General features: G+C 37.2%; 1 protein-coding gene across 5 annotated transcripts in view; it reads right to left on the bottom strand.

Annotated features, from left to right (window-relative positions):
• DISC1 (DISC1 scaffold protein) overlaps positions 1-21,947 on the bottom strand; it is a 574,426-nt gene that overhangs the window by 151,000 nt on the left and 401,479 nt on the right. For all 5 annotated transcript variants that reach the window (XM_072647488.1, XM_072647489.1, XM_072647492.1 and 2 more), the window contains one exon: positions 9,818-9,878. In XM_072647488.1, coding sequence (XP_072503589.1) covers positions 9,818-9,878 — 61 coding nt within the window. The remainder of the gene's footprint in view (positions 1-9,817; positions 9,879-21,947) is intronic.

Genomic DNA, 21,947 nt, shown 5'->3' with positions numbered 1-21,947 from the left:
TTTGAACCGAGGTTAGAGAAGGAGTCAAAGACATAGAAATCTGAACTGAGCTTTGAAAGGTAGGAAACAAATTTGAATAGTGGAGACAGGCAGGAGGGCAGCATATAGAAGAAAATATTATACTTGCATTCAGATCATTTAGGTTTGAATATGAATGTATTCAATAAGGCACTGGACTTGGAGTAAGGAAGACCTGAGTTCAAATTTAACCTTAGACACTTACTAGCTATGTGACTCTGGGCAAGTCACTTAACCTCTGTCTTCCTCAGTTTCCTCTTCTATAAAATGGGGATAATATTAGAACCTTCCTTATAGCGTTGTTACAAATATCAAATAAGAAAATATATGTAAAATATTCTGCAAGCCTTAAAGCTATATAAATGTAAGTTTTTATTAATACAAGCTACCCTGTAACCATGCTGAACCTCCATTTTGGTACCTTAAATAGGGATGAAAACAACCACAACACACTTACATAACACTTCAAGATTTAAGACCATTTTCCTTCCAAAAAGCCTATAAGGTAAATAGTAGATACATTAAATCTCCATTTTTATAGACCAGAAAATAGGTTGGAAGAGATTAAATAATTTGTACAACACCATAATTTAAATACCTTCCCACTTAGGTTATTGTGAGGAAAGTACTTTACTATTATATGAACGTAAGCTATTGCCACATATGGAGGGGATTCATAGGCAAAGATGAAAGTGGATGGTCTCCCTGGCAGAGCATGAGCAAAAGGACAGATGCAGAAAGGCCAGTAAACTCCAGGAAAATAAAACAGACCTTTGTAGTTAGAACAGAAGTTTCATAAATAAAACAATTGACAAGCATTTCTATTTCCTCATTTTCTATGTGCCAAGTACTTTGCAAGCACTGGAGATGTAAATGTAATGGGGGAGCAGACTGGCCAGTGAGAGTCAGGTCCTCTGAGAATGTGTGGATTTGCCCTTCATGGTGGGTTAGACAGAGAAGGTGCCAAGTATTTCTTGTTTGGTTCCAATCCAACACATGAAACTTTGAGCATGCAGTTTCCAGCTATGAGTGACTGAGAGGTTGGCGTAAAGAGGCAAAAAATCTTTCTAATTTGATTTGGAGGCAGAAGGAGTGATGACTCAGGAGAGGATGAGCCAGAACTAAGTGTACATGCAAAAGGTTTGAGCAAATGATCTTTCACTCATATTTCCCTGGAGGTTTTCAAGTGAGGAGGGTTGCTTTGAGCTGTTGGGTATATTTTTAGGGAAGAGGGGAGAGAGTGGGGACAGGAAGAGCTAACTGCTTCCCCACCACCCTACCTTAGTCTAAGCCACTTCTCTTTTTTGGTGAGTTTCAAAAGTTCAGGAGGTCCACTAGAGTCATCAGGAGAGGTCCCACCAGCAAGCCGATTAGTAGGGGTCATGACATGCCTGCAGATGGAGGTGAATGATGGTCCCCCAAGGATGAAGAAATTTCAGGGAAAAAGATGTCTTGTGATAGAGAATAATTCTGCCCATGGACTCTCGAAAAGCACCACATCTCAGAGACCAGTATAGAGAGCCACACCAAAGGGAGAATGTTCTATAGGGAGAAAAGAATTTCTAGGGACATGAGAAAGTAGGTAACCCTTAGCATCTTATTGATGTATACCTCAGTCCTTGTGGTTTTATAAGTCTGAGATCACTTTCCCTGGGGACCTACTACACATGTGCAAAGGAAGAGTGTGCCTCCAGGATGGGAGAAACGTATAATTGTTGTTTTTGTTCTGCCTTCTTAGTAAATATCCTTTTCTAGAAACTAACTGATATTGACTGCTAGGTTGATATTGGAGTGCCCACATGATGGGGGCTCAGTAGCATCATATTATAAGCCCTCAGGATTACACTTAGCACTCCCAAGGAAGAAGTTGTTCTTCATTCTACAAACAAAATGGAAGTTTCTTTAAGGCACAAAGTATTTCATTGCTTTGTATAATACTTTTCAGTGCAGTGTGAATTGGATGGAGTACTAATGATGTAGTCCCTACCTTCAAGAAATTTATATTCTATTGGTGGGAAAACATATATACATTAAATATATATATATGAAATATATGCATTAAGTGTAAAAGGCAGTTGGCAGATCAGGAAAAGACTCATAAAGGAGATGGATTTTGAAATCATCTTTGGGAATCTAAAAAGCAGAGGTAAGGAAGGGTTTATTTCAAGAATGGGGATACCCTGTAAAGAGACACAGGTTACGGAACGTCACATATTAAGAACAGGAAGGAGTTTACTTGGACTATAGAATAATTAAAGGGATAATTTTAAATTATTTAATTAAATTAATTTATGTAAATAACTAAATTAAAAATAAATTAAATGCAAAAATCTACAAATGTAGGTTGGAGTCCAACTGTGAAGGAGGTTAAGTGCCAAGAGGAGTTTGCATTTGATTTTCAATAAACTGAAGAGTATTTCATGAGGAGAGGATAAGGTCAGATCCGTGCTTTACAAAAATCATTTAGGTAGCTGTGTAGAGGAGGATGGGTTAGAGAATGTAGAGACTTGAGTCAAGAAAACCAATTAAGAAGCTATTGCAATAGTCAAGACGAGAGGAACTGAGTTAGAGTAATGGTTTTATGAGTAGAGAGAAAATAATGGATATGTGAGAGAAGCTATGGAGGTAGAATCAACATGACTTGTCAACTGATTTGATATGAGGGCGGGCAGGCAGGAATCAGATAGAGCAAGGAGTGAACGATGATTCCAAGCTTGCTAAACTGGGTGCTTGGAAGAATGATTCCCTTGACAGAAACAGAAAAATTTGGAAGAGGAGTACTATGAGAAAGGAGTTAAAGAATTTTCTTTGGAATATGTTCAATTTGAGATTCTTATGGGTTGGTAGTCTCAAGTGTCTTATAGATAATTGGTGATATAGGACTAGAGCTCAGGAATGACTAGCAAAATAGTGGGCAATATTGTTAGAAATGTAGTTTGAAGTCATATTCTAGAAGTTTTTGAATGCCAAGGGACTAGAATTTGTCTAATAAACAATAGAGAACCATTGAAGATTTTTAAATAAAGACAAAATTTGATGAAATTATTTTTGGGAGAGATTAATCAGGCAGTGATTTACAGGGTAAAATGAAAGATGTCCAATACATACTAGGAGTAAGGAAATAAATGAAATAATTACTACAAATCAAGGGGTGAGTGATTTTTTTTAAGACTGGGCCTTTTTTAGATTTGCAGTAACTCATCATAGGCTAGATTCCACCACTGGTTGGTACAGAAGTTCTGACCTGCTCCATTTTGAGGGCTTATCAGACTCAGTTTAGAACTCCCTAAAGCAAACAATCCATTAACCTCAGCCTCCCCAGAAGCAGAGATTACAGGTGTAAACCAACTCAGGCATGTAATACCAACCACCTTAGGGTGGCTCAAATAAGCCTGATATGCACTGGGCCCACATTCCCTCTTTACCTTATAAGAATCTCTCTGCTTGAACCTCATTAGGGGGAGTAGCCCAGTCTCCTAACTCAAGCATCCCAAGATTGTACTTCATGCTCTTTCCTTATATCAATGGCCCTGTGACCAAGATGCTGGTTATCTGTGGACCACCTCCTTTTCCCTCTACTCCACAAACCTTATCTCACTTCTGTGCTTGAGTTGCAACCGAGTCCTGAGTACACTTTCTTCCTTAATCTTTGAACCTCCAGACAACTGCCTCTTGAACCTGAGGCACCTCACTCTAACCTCAGGAGCTCCCTGATTCATTCTAAGAAATTATGCTACTGAAAATGGCTGACAGTAGGTCCATAGAAAATTTTGAAATCCATCTATTTTTTTCGTTTGTTGGTTTGTTTTAATGAAAAGTGTCATGTCTCGTACCTTTGGGGATCTCATTCATTTCTAAGCTTTGCTTGTGAACTGAATAAAATCTCAAAGTCCAGTGCAAACACTAGCACCAGTTGATAAAAATAAGTAGCAGCACTTCCAGAATAAGAATCTTCTCAAAATCTTATGGAAGTGTCTGTTGAAAACTAAAAATAAATTTAAAAAAAAGAATTTTCTTATACCTTCAGCTGTCATGTTGTTAAACATCTCAGAGGCAATTAAGGGGCATGAGCTTCTGGGTGAAGATCTTAAGGGCTAATCCAGGACACTGACCATTTTTCTCACTGCCCTATACTCTCATCTGCCTTTTTCAGTTAATAGTCACTTCTTCCTTTCACCATTAACTTTTACAAACCCACCCAAGTTTGAGGCCTTATCTCTTCTCCTCACTTGTAATACCCTCCAAATCCTCCAGCCTACTCTCTATACTCTTTATAAACCACCTTCTATGTCACTGCCTGAATTATTGCCCTAACAAGTTATTCTGATCACATCACTCAAAAGCCTTCCATGGGTATACAATGCTTACTAAAAAAAAGTATACACTCCTGATTCTGACATTCAAGGCTCTCAACAATCTGGTTCCAATCTTACTTTTTAGTCTGATTTCCCATTACTCCCCTTCTTGTCAAACTGAATTACCCACCATCTGTATTATTGTCCTGCCCTCTTCTATGTCTGTGCTCAGACCATCTGTTCCTCTTGGAATGGTCTCCATCTGCTGTAGTTCAGTGACTCCTCGTTTTAGGTCCCAATCAGACTATATCCTATAGTCCACTTTCCCTGACCCTTCCACCTTCCAACTAAAAATTTCCCCATTCTCTTCAGCTTTCTCATAGCACTTTGAGGGGTTCCTTCATCATGAGGCAGCTCATCTTGATAGGGAGGGGTGTATGTAATCCACATAGTATCCTCTCCCTGTTTGGACAACATCTTGTGTATATGTATCACACTATGCCCATTGCAACTTCCAGTTCAAGTAGCTGGAAGACAGCTGGGGTATGTGAGCTAGCCATAGCTACCATTACTGAGAAGGAGGAAAGTCCAGCAAGAAAGCCCAATGAGCCCTCTCCCTGTCTTAACAACAAAAAATAAAAATTAGTTTCTAAAATTTCAAGTAAATTTCTGGTAAGATTTTATATTTTACATATATATATATATAAAATTATTTCTTTATGACATTAAAAATACCTCTGATCTGGCATTTACTAGTTTCTTATAATATAAATTAAATCCAAGTGTGGATTTCTTAAGTAGACTGTGATCTCAGAAAGCAAATGGAAATTGAAAGAAAGAGGGGGGATAAAAGGAAACGTATTGTATGTACATGTGTATGTATGCATGCATGTATGTATGTATGAATGAATGTGTGTGTGTGAAAATATAGCTGCCTGGGGTGGGAGAGACTTGGCCCACCCATACCTGAAGACTTGCCATCTACTATTTGATAGTAATTAATTTTCTCTGAGAAACTTTTGGGAAGTTGGAAGTAAAATCTATAGGAAAATGCAACCCATCTATGAACCTAAGAAGTGTCTCTTTGAACTGTAGATTTAATGGAGAATAAAACCAGGTTTGATTATGAGGGCCAAGAGACTTAAATTTAAGGTTTTGGCAACTCTAAGCTTAAAAGAAAAGGAAGGGTCTAGGCCTCCACCATTAAAGCAGAAAGCTTTAACTTTCCTGGCTCAGTTGCACACCATTAAGATTGGAGAACAAGAAAAACAGACGACAGGGTACTCAGTCAATTCATGCAGGCTCAGCTTCTGCCTCCTTGGCAGGCCACTCTCTCTGTTTCACAGGGCAAGGTTTAGTTAGTCACTGACTCTGGAAGGCTGCACAGAACTAGGTCTTCCAGCTGCTCTCTTCTCCTAACTTTTTTTTTTCCTTGCAGGCTTGATAAAGAACAGGCAGCCTAGAGCATATGGAAATGAGAACAAACACAAATGACACCTCTCCTTTAGGTAAAAACCCAGATATTAAATTAGGGAAAAGGAGAGGTACATTTAGGTAACCTTCCCATGACCCCTGATACCCCAAAGCAAATCTCATTGTGAATAGATTCTAAGGACTCATCTTTGGTCCTGAAATATGCAGTTTGGCTGGTTGTATAATTGATGTCCATGAAATAAATGCCAACTGTGCCCTTCATTTAACATTAGGCAAATTCCACCTGATGAGACATGGGATTTTGCATGAGGGCAGAAGTAACCTCCATTTCACCAAATACCCACATCAGTCATACATACATGGCTCAGAAGCCTACTCTCCCGACTTGACTCTCTATCCCCCACCCCTATGTTCCCCCATTTTTTCAGTTCCCTTTTATGTGTAGTCCTCCTTCTTTAAAATCTAATCTCCTTTAGAGTAGATACTGTCTTTTCTTGTATTTGTGTTCCAGTGCTTAGAACAGTTCTATCAGTCAACTGATCCATCTACCCATTGATCAATCAGTCTGTCTATCCATAAAATCCCATTCCTATCAAGTACTCAGTAAGGACTTCAAGCAGGCCTCCATTTTATCCTGTCATCCTGGACACCTGGCTCTTCATAGCTTTAAGTGCTTCAAAGTAGCCTTAATGCCATCTCATTGGAGTTGGTTGGTTTGTTTTCAAAGCAGCAAATGATTAAATCTAACTCTGGCTCCTAGGCACTGGCTTATAAGAAGTTCTTCTATTAAACCCTAGGGGAAAAAACAGTCCATTCAGTTCACAAGTACTTTGAGCTTGTGATTTCAAAACCTGATAGCCTTCAAAAAGGTAGATTGAGCTTTATTCCGTATACTCATGGATTTTTCCACCATCTAGTCTTTAAGATGAAAAAAAATGCATCTTTATTTCCTCTGATTTATCTACCTTTAACAGGGGTTGTGTAAAACATACTGAAGCAGCCCATTCAACTTCTGGATAACTCAAATCACTGGGAATTATGATTTCTGTCACTAAAGCCCAATCTGCTTCTTTGTTGCTTATACCCTTTGCTCTTAGTCCTGCCCTCTAGGACTAAGTTGAACAAGTCTTCTTCATGACAACCCTTAAAACGCTTGGACAAGGCTATCATATCCCTCACTCTCCAAAATATTCTCCTCAAGCTACGTATCTTTAATTCCTTAATGGATCTCTGTTCTAGTCACTTTCCTCTGCAAACTTTCCATTTTATCCACTGTCTTCCTAAAATGAGACATCTGCAACTCAACAAAATACTTCAGGCATGAGCCAGATCAGAAGAGAGTGCCCTAAAACTATTCTTTGACATCCTGGACATTACAATTCCTAATGTAACTTAGGAATGCATGAGCTTTGTGACTGCCATGTTAAGTAGTTAACTCACATTGAATTTCCAGTCCATTAAGTTTACCAAACTTTTTCAGGTAGGTTGCTATCTAGATTACTTATCAAATTTATTTAAATTGAAATGTAAAACTTTACCTTTATACCTATTAAAAATCATCTTATTGGATTCAGTGTCACATTCTAGTTTATCACGATCATAATAGCTACCACTTCTATATTACTATGTGCCAGGCACTATGCTAAGTACTCTGCAATTATTTTCTCATTTGATCCACAGAACAACCCAGGGTGGTAGAATTAATTATTATCTCCACTCATCAGATGAAGACACTGAGGCAAACAGAGGTTAAATAATTTGCCCATGGTTATATAGCAAAAATCTGAAAATAGATTTGAACTCAAGTCTTCCTGACTCTGGAGACTTAACTAACTTTGAGATCCTGTGCACCATTTAGCTATACCTCCCAAGTTTGAGAAATATGCTATTTCTGACATTGATGGACAGATAAAAATTGGTGAAAATGGTGGGGAAAAAAGGATAGTGAAAAAATTGGTGAAAAAAATTATACATGGGCAGTCAACTAGAGATCTTCCAAAAGCTGGCAGGAGGAAATAATCTGTCTCTGTTCTCTCAGTAGAGTATGTGTGCCTATGAATATGGAATGCAGTACACGCTATCATGTACGCTATCAGATACAGCTGCTATGCTGTGCCCATGTTGGTTTTGCTTAAATATTTTTCTCTGTTACAATAGAAGGTTCAGTGGGGAAAGGGATTAAGGTAATGTAAGGAGGTTATAGAAACAAAATGCAGCAACGAAGTATTTTAAAATTGAAATTCAACAACGAATGATTAATCTTTGTGTCTGGCCATTCAGCTAGTTCTCAAGCCCCACCTATTGCCTAGGCCACAGCTCTCTATCTTTTCCACAAAAATAACTTGAGAAAATAATTGTTTGCTTCTCTATTTCATGTTAGAAGGGTCAAGGAATCTCAAGTTTCTTCTTCCATCTTCTGGGCAGCAGGTGTGACAACCATAGCATTGATACTAGGGATTACTTGAGGACACTCAAAAACCTCTACATCAAGTGCCCATCTTGTGATTCTTCTCATCTGTTAGGCATGACAGTGTAAGGAATAGGAAAGAAGTGTATGTAGTATTAATATAACATGACTAAGTGGATTACTTATAACACACGAGATCCTTTTTCAAATACTGATATGAAATCACCCTAGAAGTTCATGAGACTATTGATAAGAAAGCCAGGTTGTCAGCCCATATTGGGAACTACAAGCCAAGAATTTTGAATGTCTAGAATCCAATTTCCCAAGCTATAAAGGGATAGACTCTGATCTGTTGACCAGTGCAAACTAATCAAGCTAACTCAATAGGAAGTTAGTTCTAGATAATTGTTTCTAATAGCTAGTAAACTATCACTAGTTTGCTATCAGTTACTGAGAAGATATCATTTTAGCCATGTGTCTATGTTAGTACGCAATGCTTTAAGAGCCCACTGGTGGGTCATTTAACAATTTCTAAAATAGTAGCAAAACTGTCTCCATAAAAATAAATAACTACTAGGAAGAAGGTCTTTATTATGTTTCAGAACATGCTTTCTTAATTAGGAGCAGAGCCTAGTAGCTGAGATTTATTGGTTGCTTTTTTTAAAGGACATGTCTTCAGGAACTGAAAATTTCTTGACATGCTATAACATCATATACATTTTTCAAATCTGCATTCCTACTCGAGGCAAAAAAAAATCTACTAAGAATTTTCATGCCGGCTTTGATTTAGGATTCAAAACAGAACCTATGCTGTGCATTTTTTCATTGTTCCAAAACATGCATGAACTGGTTTAAAATCCACAGGACCCCCTCAGCCATGGCAGTAAAAGGAAAACAGACAGATACAAATTCAGATTTTAGTAACATTAACAAGATTCTCCTCTTTACTCTGAAATGTGACATCCAAGCTGCACTTCTTCCTAATCTCAAAATTTAGGAATATATTTACTGGTTCCCTCTTCCTCCAAAAATAGGAGTGAAAAGGAGGTAGGGAATGAGCATACACGATACCTGCTCTCCCCCATGTTCAAAGCTCCTTTGTTAGCTTGCTTACATATTATAGAAAGAGACTGTACTCTATTGCATTTTCAGGACCTCCCAAAACTAGCATTAGCATCTTGAGGGTGGCATTAATTTTAACTAAATTCTACTACAAGCAAACTGTTTGGGAAGCTGTTCATAATCTAGCCCTTTCCTATCTTTTCAATGTTCTTACATCTGTGGAACAGTCAGGAGGCCAGTTCCAAAAACAAGATATTCCATGTCTCATCTCATTCTCTTTGGCTGTCCCCCATGCCTGGAATGCTCTTCTTCTTCCACTCCACCAGCACCTCCCTAGCTTCCTTTATGACCCAACTAAAATCCCAGGAAGCCCCTCCTAATTCTAGTGCCTTCTCTCTGTTGATCATTTTTATTTATCTTGAATGTAGCTTTCTTTGTGTATATTTGTTTGCATGTTGTCTCCCCCATCAGATGGTGAGCTCCTTGAGGTCAGAGACTGTCTTCTGCTTGCTTAGTGCAGTGCCTGGCACATGGTAGGCGCTTAAGAAATATTTGATTGACTGAGTTCATTAATGGCATTTTATCTGTGTGATATCCTCACCTGTGCAGTTTATCTTCGAGTATTTCCATGTACTTCACAGCATTTTCCTTCACACTGTTCTCTGTTGAAAAAAAAAGTTAATGTAAGAAAGTGAATAAATTGACCAAGAGCGCTCAAAAAGTAAAGACGTCTTGTCCTGTGAGGAGTCCAACCCCCTCAACTTACAGTTCTGAACTGTGTCTCAGAAGGATTAACTGACTTGCCCAGTATCTTCCACATGTAAAGGACACTTACATATAGGATCCCATGTTTATGCCTCCTCTGAGAACCAAAAAGCAGGGTAGGTGCTTATCAGAAGATAAAAACCAGTGGAAGAATCAGTAGCCATACTACTACCTGAGGGGTCCACCATTGCTAGCATTATCAGCAGAGAATTCCAATAAATAAAACATGGTTAGTCTTACTCAGCTGCTCAAGGTTTGAAAGTGCATGAATTCTTTTGGGTCAGGCTGGACATTATTCAATGCCCAAAGGTGCAATGCATCTCTGGGTGTCAGATCATAATTGCTAGGTATCTTATCTCGGCATTAGGTACCACTGTGTTTTCTACTACACATTACCTGTCTCTGCTTAGCATCTCTGCTGGTCTTGTACTTGCTAAACTTCTGTACCACACTCTGGGCTTCTGCTCTTCAGGGCCATTTGCAGCAGCAGGAGGGACGGGGCTATCAGTTTTCTGAAAGGGTGCAGTGACTAAAAAGCCTCTCCCTAACAAGGTAGATTGACAACTTTTAGTTTCTGTCTCAGGATATAAACTGCTACATATAGCCACAATCAACAAAACAAAGCTAGAATGCCCTCATATTAAGTCACTGTATTCTTTTGACTATTTCTGGTACTAATTTGAAGCCTAGGGTCACCAAAAAACTGTAGAGGGAAGTAGAGTTAGGAATTCTTTTTCACTCCTGTTGGATCCTGTGTTCCCAACACCCATTTTGGGGACTCTGTACAAAAAGTCCCCACAGAAGCTATGTAGAGGCTAAGACTCCAGAGTCTACCTGCCTGCCAACAATCTCCTTGATTATCACGGAAAAAATAGTTCAGCAAGTACAAAAGGCAAGTGAAGCAGGTCAAACAATTGTCTCCTCCACCCCCACCCCCAGTCTTCATCCACATTCCTGTTTTATTATACATATCTGCCAGCAACAACAAATCTCTGGCTTTTGCTTTGTCTTCTGATTACCACAAAACCTCACTGTCTCACAAGAGGTAAATACCTAAATGAGAGCAATACACCTGACTGGTTGGTTTTCTTTCTTTTTTCTTTTTCTTTTTTAGTTAGAACAGCATACTCTAGAAGTCACTTGGAAAATACATTTCTGAAAACAAAACCTTCCCTCCTTCAACCACCTGAAGTTCCAGTGAACTGAATCTTAGGGATCACTTTAACTAGACTAATATAAAAGCACAGGTAATTTTGTGTGCCAAGTGGCTGCCATCTTGCAGGCAAAAACACTTTGGGAACATATTCCATTTCACTTACTAGCACTGTGATCAGAGGCAAGGCAAGTCACCTCTCTGAACCTCAGTGTCTTCATCTATAAAATCTGGATACTAATATTTAGACTACTGCCATACAGGCTGTTTTTGAGGAAAGTACTTCATAAACCTTAAGATAGTAAACAAATATGAGTTATTATTTATTCAAGCATTAAGCCTGAACTATTACTTTGGGGCAAAAAATAATGGAATTTATTCCACAGTCAAAAACATACATTTAAATCCACTTCCCCCCCCCAACATTCACATGGGGCAGCACAATATTATTATCTCATTTTAGCTGGAGAGAATTAGACATATTGTTCTTAAGTCAATGTTATTGACTAACTACCCAAGGATATAAGTGATCAATGATGACCTAGAACTTCTGAAAAACTTATCTTTTTCTTCTTCTTTCCTCATTTATTTCTTCTTTCTTTTCCTCCTTCTTCCTCTTTGTCTATTCCTTAAATTCTTTCATGTTCTTCATTTTTCAACCTGACCAAGCACCTTTAAGATGGTGCCTCTGGATTGTATATATTGTAGGCATAAATTTTAGGGCTCAATAGAATGAGCACAGGTTGTGTGGGTCAAGTTCTATGACTCCACAATGGAGATGAGGAAGAAGAAAACATACTCACAGTGGGCTTCTGAGGCTAATTCTTTGGTGAGAGGGAAGTTGCCTTAATCTCTTCCCTCATTTTAAACATTCCTTGATTCGATCAATCAATAAAAAACCCACTGAGTGCAGAACATTCATGGTCCAAGGTGCTGGTCCATAGGTGGTTTATACATTTTAGGTAAGATATCATTCCTGTCCTTATGAATTTCCCATGTGACCAAAGGAATGAAAATACAGATCACCATAATATGCATTATTAATGATAAGTGCATTAGAAAGTTGCAAAGTGCTATGTGAGGTGTGAGGGAAATGTGAAGAGGAAGGGAAACATTTGTCTGGTAAGACTGAAGTCAAGCCTGTGCCATAACAAAACTGATGCCCAATCATGTAAAACACTTTACAGACCACAGAGATATAGTAACTACCGTACTAGTTTGGTGCAAACGTATCTTTGAAGTGAACAGAAATCTTACTGGACCAAGTCAAATCAGGTCCAGAAGTATTTCTTACAAAGAAAGGTCAAAGATAGACCCTGCTCCCAAGGACCTCACAGCTATACAATTATACTAAACTAAACAATTATATACAAATATAACAAAGGTTATAAAACATAAAAAGAATTAATTGGAAGTAGTCTTGAAAGGAAAGCACTGAGATTAAGGAAGATAAGAAAGGTTTCTTGAACAAGTCAGACTTTAGCTGAGATTTGAAGGAATACAGAGAAATCGGGAGATGGAAATGAGAAGGGAAAGAGTTGTAGGCATAGGGCACAGCCAGTGAAAATCCCCAGAGATCGGATATGGAATAATGTGTGTGAAGAACAGCAGGAAGTAGCATTTTCTCTAATTTCTGGTTACCAGTATTGTAAGAGAGATTATAACAGAAGGGATAGAGTTTGCTTTGGAATTAGGAAGACTCGGATTCACTCCTGACCCTTAACACCTAGTAGTCCTGTGACCTCGGTCAACTCAACTCCTCAGTGTCCCGGGCAGCTCTTGTTGGCAGCCAGGAGATGCAGTGAACAGAACTGAGTATAGAATCAAGAAGACCAGGAGTTTTAAATCCGACTTCAGGAACTTATTAGCTGTGTGACCCTAGGCAAGCCATTTAATCAATCTTTGCCTCAATTTTCTCAACTGTAAAATGGAAAAATAACAGCACTTATCTCACAGAGTTGTAGTAAGGATCAAATGAGATAATACTTAGAGGTGCTTACCACAGTAACTGGCAAATCATAAGCACTATGTAAACGATGATTCTCCCCCCCTTCTCTTCTGAGACTATAAATCTCAGAGCAGATGATAACATACGTTTAGTAGAGACAGTTTCCTCATGAGAAACTCCCTATACTAATGAAACCACAGTTCCAAATTAAAACAAACAAAAATAAAACATCCCAATAATGCAAGATAATCATAGGTTTAGGAATAGAAACTTGGAGATTAAGTTCAATCTCCTTATTTTACAGATGAGGAAACAGAGGTTCAGAGAGGTTACATGATATATCTAATTGATATCTTTGCCTGAAGTCTTTTCCTTGTGTCATTCACTAACCTTTCAAAGTAATATTCATTAAGTATATGTCTGACTATATCCCTCTCTTGCTCAATAAATTTTGGTAACTTCCTCCAGAATTAAAATACAAAGTCATGAACTGAGAAGTACCATATATATTGAGAAATTGGGATCCTCCTACACTGTTCCAGTTGAGGCTTAGAAAAAAAAGCCTAGCCTCTGGGGTAGGGATGGGGGGAAGGAGGAATGAAGATATGGTGCAAGCATGGTAGCCTCGCTAGAGGGTAAAGAGGGCATGTGCACAGTTATCATAGGAATGCAATTAGTACCTAAAGTTGTCAGGACTCAAGGAAAGTTCCCTCTTGGTTAGACTTAAATTTATAAGTTCCTTTCAACTCTATCAAGTTCAAACTTCTCATTTTCTGATGCAAAAACTGAGGTTCAGACAAGTGGAGGGACGTATTCGATGCCGCACAACCAGTCAATAGCAGTACTGCCTCCAGAATCCTGGTTTTGTTATTGGTAAAAGTCAGATTTCTGTTCTTGCTTGGGCACGTGTTAGCATTCACCACTCCATACATTCCATTGGTCACATTTCTTCTGTAGCATCTAGTTTCTGGAAGGTATAATTATATCTCTTCCTTCTTTGCTTTCTAACACTTACAATATAATTATAGCTCAATCAATCTTTCTTTTTTAAAAAATTTTATTTATTTTATTCTGAACTTAAGAAATAAAATAAGCATTTCAAAAATATAACAGAATGGGGAAGAGATGATTGTACATGAAACTATAAATCTATTATGTACAACTTGCTATTCCTTTGAAATATATAATAAAGTTATCATGTAACTTTCTTGTTTTTCCTTCTCTCCCAATATCATTTTTGCCTAAGTCTGCAAGGGCAAAAAGGCTTTCCTGTATTATTTCCTTTACTTATATAATAAGAAGTCTCAAATATTTGTCATAATAATAATGCAGGAAATGAGGACTGACACTATTAACTTCTGAGAACTCCATCACCACCACCATCAATTGAAAACAGAATGACCACAGGGACCTTGGTACTACACTAGACCTGAAGAGAAGGCCACAAAGGTCACCTCACTTTATCACTGATCAGTGAACACTGACTGAGCATGAGACATTTTCTAGGACCAAAAAAAAAAGTCTCCCAAGTAATGCACTTTAAAAATGAGACACAGCCCCATCTTCTCAGAGGGAAATAATTCTCTGCTTTCAAGGGACCTTGTGGATCAATCTGGATAAAATTAGCTTTATTTTAATAGAAGCTCCTAGCTAAAAAAAAGGAGATGAAGGGGAAAGGAGCCACTCAATGGAATTCTCAGAAATTTACAAAATTAGCAAAGCTATATTGTTCTGCATTTGGATGAAGTGATTTGATAGTGAGATCTTTAGTTCATTTAAGGAATGGAACCAGACATAGATATTAGCTGTTGAACATAAGTCTGAAGTCTGGATATACTCTATGAGGTATAAAATTGGTGACTTAATTAGATACACAAAAGAATATGAAGTGGGCTAAGTGACTAAAGTCAGCCACTCATTCTACTTAATTTTGTGAGATTATCTTATGTACCCATTAACAAAATCCAGAAAGTGTCATAGTGCCACAGAAGAAGATATGCTAGTTCTGGCTTTCACTGAATCTCACCTAGATTACTGGCCTCCTAGCTCTCATTTCTTCCATCTAGCCTTCACATAGTTTCTAAATTGACCTTCTTAATGCATAGATGTGACCATGTCACTGTGTTGCTGAAAGTAATCACTTAACAAGCATTTACTAAATACCTACTATGTTCTAGACACTAAGATACAAAGAAAGACAAAACAGTCACTACCCTTAAGGAACTCATATTCTAATGGAAGATATATATACACTTATAAGATATATACAGATTAGATGGAAGATAGCCATAAAGGAGAAAGTTTCAGCAGCTCAGTGAATCAGAAAAGGCCTCCTACAGAAAGTATTAGGTTTGAGTCAAGTCTTAAAATAAGCATGGGACATTAAGAAGCAGACATGAGAAGGAAAAATGCTATAGCCATGTAGGGAAATAGCCAGTGAAAAGGCAGAGTGATGGTATATGGAGCATCATGTGCAAGAGACAAAGAATGTGTGGAGGGAGATAAAGAGGGTATAAGAAGAGTGCAAGGCAAAGAAGGGGCCCGGTTGTGCTGAGGCTTAGGTCAAAAGACAAACTCTTTATCTTAGCACTTAGGGTACCACAATTTAGCTCCAATCTTAGGCACTCAAATTATATTATAGTCAACCCAAATAACTAAAATAAAAGTTATTTGAAATATGGGAAGTAGGGTCTGGAGAGTATGCAGAGCTGTAAAAAAAAGCACAAGTGGAGTCTAAATGCAAGCAATACAACAGAATTATGGTCATACTCCACAGCAGCTAGTATGGACTCTTCAGAAACAAGACAAGCTTGATGGGCAGTCACTAGAGGAGAAAGAAGCGAGGGAGTATGAAGTCTTTACAGAGGATAGACAAAGTTGCAAAGATCAAAAAGCTTGTCCAGGAAAAACTACAGGGAGGCAGAGCCAAGACAATGGAATGAGTGGAAGGATTAAAGGCTAGTTTGCCCTTTCCCCAATTCCTCCCCTCCACACACATACACCTCTTCAACAAAGATTAAGATAATCTACCAGACTGAATTCTGATTGGAAAAGTCAAGAAGAAATTGCATTGAGTCATTTTTTCAGTCCAGCATGGCTTAGGGAGACAGATAAAGAGATCTGTAGACATTGGGGAAAGAGTTTGACCATAAACCCTTGAAGAGGTAGGGTGTGTGCCAGAGTCTAACGAAAGGGGGGGAGCTGAGCCTGGGCATCGGATCAGGAAGCATTGGGGAAGAAAGAGATCCTGGGTGATCCCTGAGAAAGCATTGGGTATAGGAACATGTGCCATCTAGCAGCTCTGTTGCCCTCTACACATTTCTGAGTCATGGATGGAGGGTGGAAGGAAACAGCTGTGAGCTTTCACCCCATCTATATAGCAAGCATGAGACAAGTTCTGGGAAGTAAATGACAGCTGTATAGCTCTGGTCCCAAGACCACAATGCAGCTTCTAGTTCAAAGGGCAACCATGAGTTTAGTTGCTTGGAACCTGCAAAACCTCCCATTCAGCCCCTGAAAGCTTGAAGGCCTCTAGCCAAAGCTGTGAAAGGGGCAGAAGGATGTAAAAGGATAGATTCAGGCCAGATATGCCCTCTGTCTCCCGGGAAGTATACAGAATGCAATACTAACATAAAATCTGAAGTTAAGAGATAGGATGGAAGAATGAGCAAGCAAACAAACAAACAAAAAAGAATGTGACCACAAAAAGCTAGTATGGTGACAGGGAAGCTTAAGGTACAAACACAAAAGAGAATGACTCAAAAATATCTACAATCAAAGTCTCAAGAAAAATGCAGCTTGGAAACAGTCCAACAAGAATTCTTGGAGAGTAAAAGAAGAAGCAAAAAATTATTTTAAAATTAAATGAGAGAAGTAGGGGATCTAATGGGAAAAGAGACAAGAGCAAAGGAAGAAAGATATAAAAATGAAGAGTTTGAAAAAAAGAGGCGCAACAACTTACAGAGGACATTAACTCTTTGAAAGTTAGAATTGGCCAAATTGAAGCAAATAACTCCATAAGATATAAAGAAATAAGAGAAAACAAATTTAAAAAATCGTTGGAGCAGGCATGGAAGAAAATTTGAAATACCTCATAGGGGAAATAATACTTATCTAGAAAATAGTTACAGTAAGATTACTTGCAGAGTTTCTTAAACTTTTCCCATAACCCCTTTAGCACTTTTTAAACTGTAGGTCGTGACCCATATGGGGTCACAACCCACAGTTTAAAAAGTGCCAAAAAGGGCCATTGGACCTGAAAGCCATGAATAGATAAAAAAATCAAAAGTAAAAATTATTCAGGTATCTTAGAATTTTAGGACAAAGTAGAAATGGAAAGTATCCAATGACCATCTCCTGAGAGAAACCTCAAAATTCCCAGGAATAATATAGCCAAAATCCAGAGCTCCCAAATTAAGGAAAAAATATGGCAATCAGTGGGAAAGAAAGAATGCATGTGTCAAGGAGCCATAATCAGGATCACACAAGATTTAGCACTGGAAAGGAATGGAGGGCTTGAAATATGATATTCCTGAAGGCAAAGAATCTAGATTTCCAACCAAGAATAACTCATTCAGAAAAAAAACTGAATATGATGCTACATGGGGGGAAATGGGTATTTAATGAAATAGAGGACTTCTAAGTATTCTTGATGAAAAGACCAAAACTGAGTAGAAAATCTGACATAAAACACAGGAATCAAGGGATAAATACACAAACGTGAGTGAGAAATCAAAAGAGACTAAACAAGGGTAAACTGTTTATATTCTTATATAAGGAAATGGCACGTGTAGCCCCTCAAAATTTTATCATCACCAGGAATAACGGAGGGTATATTATTACAAAGATGGCCTAGGTTTGATTCTGTTATGTTTGGATTCTCTCAAAAAGAAAAATGTAATGGGTGTGGAAGAAGAGTGCACTAAGAGAAAAGAGAAAGGAGAGAAGGAATAGGAAAAATGTCTCATATAAGTAGAGTATACAAAGAAGAGTTTATATAACAAGGAAAGGGTAGGGGGAAGAGAGGACAACACAAATCTCACTTTTAGCTGCTAGTCAAAAGAGGAGGAAAATATATTTATATACGTACACACACATACACCTAGTTAGATATAGACATATATCTTATCCAACAGTAAAGCTGGAAAGAAAGGGGTTAAGAGATAATATGGGAAACAAAGTGGATGGTAGATCAAGAGAGGAATTAGAAGCAAGCCAGACTCTTAAAAAGGAACTTGAGGGGAGGGGTAAAGGTGGGAAGAAGTGGGGAGAAAAAGTACAGAGAATTGGATAAAAGGAAATACACAATTAGCAATAATAACTGTGAATGAGAATGGGATGAACTCATTCATAAAATGGAAGAGGATAAGAGAATAGATTGGTTGGAAACCAGAATTCAACAACTACTTAAAAAGGAATATTCTTGAAACAGAAAGTACATGTAGAGTTAAAATAAGGGGGAGAGCAGAATCTATTATGCTTCAGCTGAAGCATGAAGACAGGGGTAGCAATCATGATCTCAGACAAAGCAAAAGCAAAAATAGACCTAATTAAATGAGATAGTATACAAGGAAACTACGTTTTGCTAAAAGATACCACAGATAACGAATTGCTATCAGTACTAAACATATATGTACCAAATGATACATAAATTATCAAGGGAAAAGTCAAATGAATTACAGGAAGAAATAGACAGTAAAACTATAATAGCAGTGGGCTCAATATATCCATCTCAGATCTAGATAAAGTGAACAAAAAAAATTAATAAAAAAGAAGTTAAGGACCTGAATAGAAAATTTAGCTATGATAGGATTCTGGAGTATATTAAATGGAACTAGAAAGAATATATCTGTTTCTCAACTATGCATGGTATATTCATGTATTAGGGAACAAAAATCTCATAAACACGTAGAAAAGCAGAAATATTAAAGAATCTTTCATTGACCCTAATAATATAAAAAATTACATTCAATAAAGGATCTTTGAAATAAAGATTAAAAAATAATTGGAAACTAAATAATCCTAAAAAATGAGTAGTTCAAAGAACAAATTATAGAAATAATCAATATTTCGTTATAATAATAACAAGACAACATACCAAAATCTTTGTGATGCAGTCAAAGCAGTGCTTAGAGAAAACTTTTACCTCTAAACTCTTTCATTAATAAAAGAAAGAGTATATCAACAAATTAAGTGTGCAACTAAAAAAAATAAAATAATTAAAAATCTTCAGTTAAATACCAGAGTATAAATTATGAAAATCAAAGGAGAGATAAGTAAAATTTAAAGTTTAAAAAATAAGAATAAATAAAACTAGGAGCCGTTCTTTTAAAAAGAACAAAATGGATAAGCTATTGATTTAAAAAAATCAAAGTATCAATATCAAAAAATGAAAAACGTGAATTCACTACCAATGTGGAAAAATAAAAGCAATTATTAGGAGCTATTTCACTTAACTGTGTTCCAATAAAAGTGACAATCTAAATGAAATGGATGAACATTTACAAAAATATAAACTGGTCAGATGAACAAAATAGGAAACAGAATACTTAAATACTTGTCATAGAAAAAGAAACTGAATAGGCAGTAAATGAACTCCCTTTGGAAGAAAAAAAGATAAGATGGATTTACCAATGAATATTACCAAATATTTAAAAAAAACAATTTATTCCAATATCGCATAAATTGAAAAAGAATAAACCAAGAAGGGATCCAACAAATTCCTTCTATGACACAAATAAAGTCTTGATACCTAAACCAGAGAGAATCAAAACAAAGAGAAAAGATTACAGAACAATTTACCTAATGAATATTAATGCAAAATTTTAAAATAAAATGTTAGGAAGGAGACCCTAGTAATATATCACAAAAATTATATACTATGATCAGACTGAATTTATATCAGGAATACAGGACTGGTTCACCATTAGGAAGGAAAAAAAACTATGATTGATTATTAACAAGAAAACAAGAAAAACCATTTGATTATATTAGTAGATGCAGAAAAGTTTTCAACAGAATATAACACATTCCTGTTAAAAATACTAGAAACCATAAGAATAAATGGAGTTTTCATTAAAATAACAAATATTATTTATGTAAAATCAAAAGCAAACATTATCTGTAAGCAGTGCTTCATAAAGTTTTCTTATCCAATGTCTCTCATTTTCTTGGATTTTCAATTTATTCATATTTAAAGTTATAAAAATTAGGTTTATATTTTCCTTTATCTGTCTCTAAAATAAGGCTTTTAAAAAAAATTATAATTTTCCCCTTTGTTAAACATAGTATTTTCCCCTTTAATTATTTTACTTTTATCTTTTCTTAAGGTGACTTGCTTCTTACTGGTTCTCTTCCCCCTGCCCCAATTTCCTCTTTTTGCTTGTTATCCCTTTCCCCTTAGAGTTTTGTGTATTAATTCTTTCTGTCTGCTTACGAATTTCTTCCCTTCTTTTTTCCTCTCAATCAAGTAGTTTCCTCCTTCCTTTCCTCTCCTTTGGCTAGTCTTGTCCTTTAGGGGTTTTTTAATTCATTTTTACATCTCTTTCCAAAAAGAATTTCTCTCACTCTCTACATTCTCTATCTTCTCCTTATGTTTAGGGTAGGCCTTCATTCTCTGATTCGTGACTCCTATAGTTATCTGGTGTCACTGTTTTCTCTGTATTTGTGGTCATTCTATTAAAGTTTCTAAGGTATTTATTCTAAGCTCTTCCCTCTAGGCACTTTATGCCATTATCTTTTAGGACTGACCCCTTGGATCCCCTTTTTCCATTGTGCCTCCCTCCGAAAATAATGCCAATCATTGCAAGTGGCAGACAGGATACTGCCACATAGTATGGCCCTTACCTCACCACTGATCATAATAGCATAGATTCGGAGCTGGAAGGATCCTTAGGGGGCATCTAGTCCAACCTCTCATTTTTACAGGAAAAATAATCTGAGGTCCAGAGTAGGGAAGTGACTTGCATAAAGACACAATTAGAGCACTGGGATTCGAACTTTGATCTTCAAACTCCAATCCTGCATGCTTTCCACTGTCCCAGTACACAATAAGGTCTAACACTTTGACTTTTCTAGATCTATAAATGGAGGAAAAATAAAACATGAAAGCATAACAGATCCCTAGAGAGTTCATATAATCATATGGACCATATAGCTACTCCAATATTCCTTATCTTCAAACAATGCCTTACTGTTTAACAAGCACTTTCAGGCATATTAACTCATTTGCTTACAGATTAGAAAATGGAGCATGGATAAAACAAAGCAATTTGAGAAAGCCCACACAGAGTCAGGATCTGAACGCAGGTCTCTATCCTAGTCAAGCATTCTATCCAAAGCACCAGCAGGGTTTTAACTCATTTCTTTGGCTGTCTACTACCCACCCTTGATAAGCCATACTAATGAAAAGGAATAAGGGCTTAGTCATTTAAAAGATTCAAAAATCACTCTATTTTTGGTCACTTTTGTTCTTGCTACATCTTTGTTTGCAACAATAACATCTCCCCAGTTCCATTTACTTTGACTCATTTTCAGATGTGTTCTTGTTATAACAGCACACCTGTGGCTCTGGAGTCAAAGGATGGATGATATCCTTTACTACCACTATGACCTCAGCTTTGGTCATACTGGAGATCCATGTTCTCATTTGTAAAATTAGGGTCAGAAGATATCTAAAGTTCTTTCCACCTCTAAATCTTATAATGGCATACCAGGGGAAGACAACTCCAAAATATGTTAGGTGGTAAGAGGAAAAATGCCTGGGGTTAAATAATGACTGTGGATAATCCACAAAACAGATAACTGAGGATTGACTGAAGGGAGTGGGTAGCTTCCCCTGCCCAGTTTTTCCTTTGAGTACTGTGA

This window comes from Notamacropus eugenii, chromosome 2 (assembly GCF_028372415.1).
Source record: "Notamacropus eugenii isolate mMacEug1 chromosome 2, mMacEug1.pri_v2, whole genome shotgun sequence".
Classification (NCBI taxonomy): domain Eukaryota; kingdom Metazoa; phylum Chordata; class Mammalia; order Diprotodontia; family Macropodidae; genus Notamacropus; species Notamacropus eugenii.
This window is presented reverse-complemented; position numbering and strand designations above follow the sequence as displayed.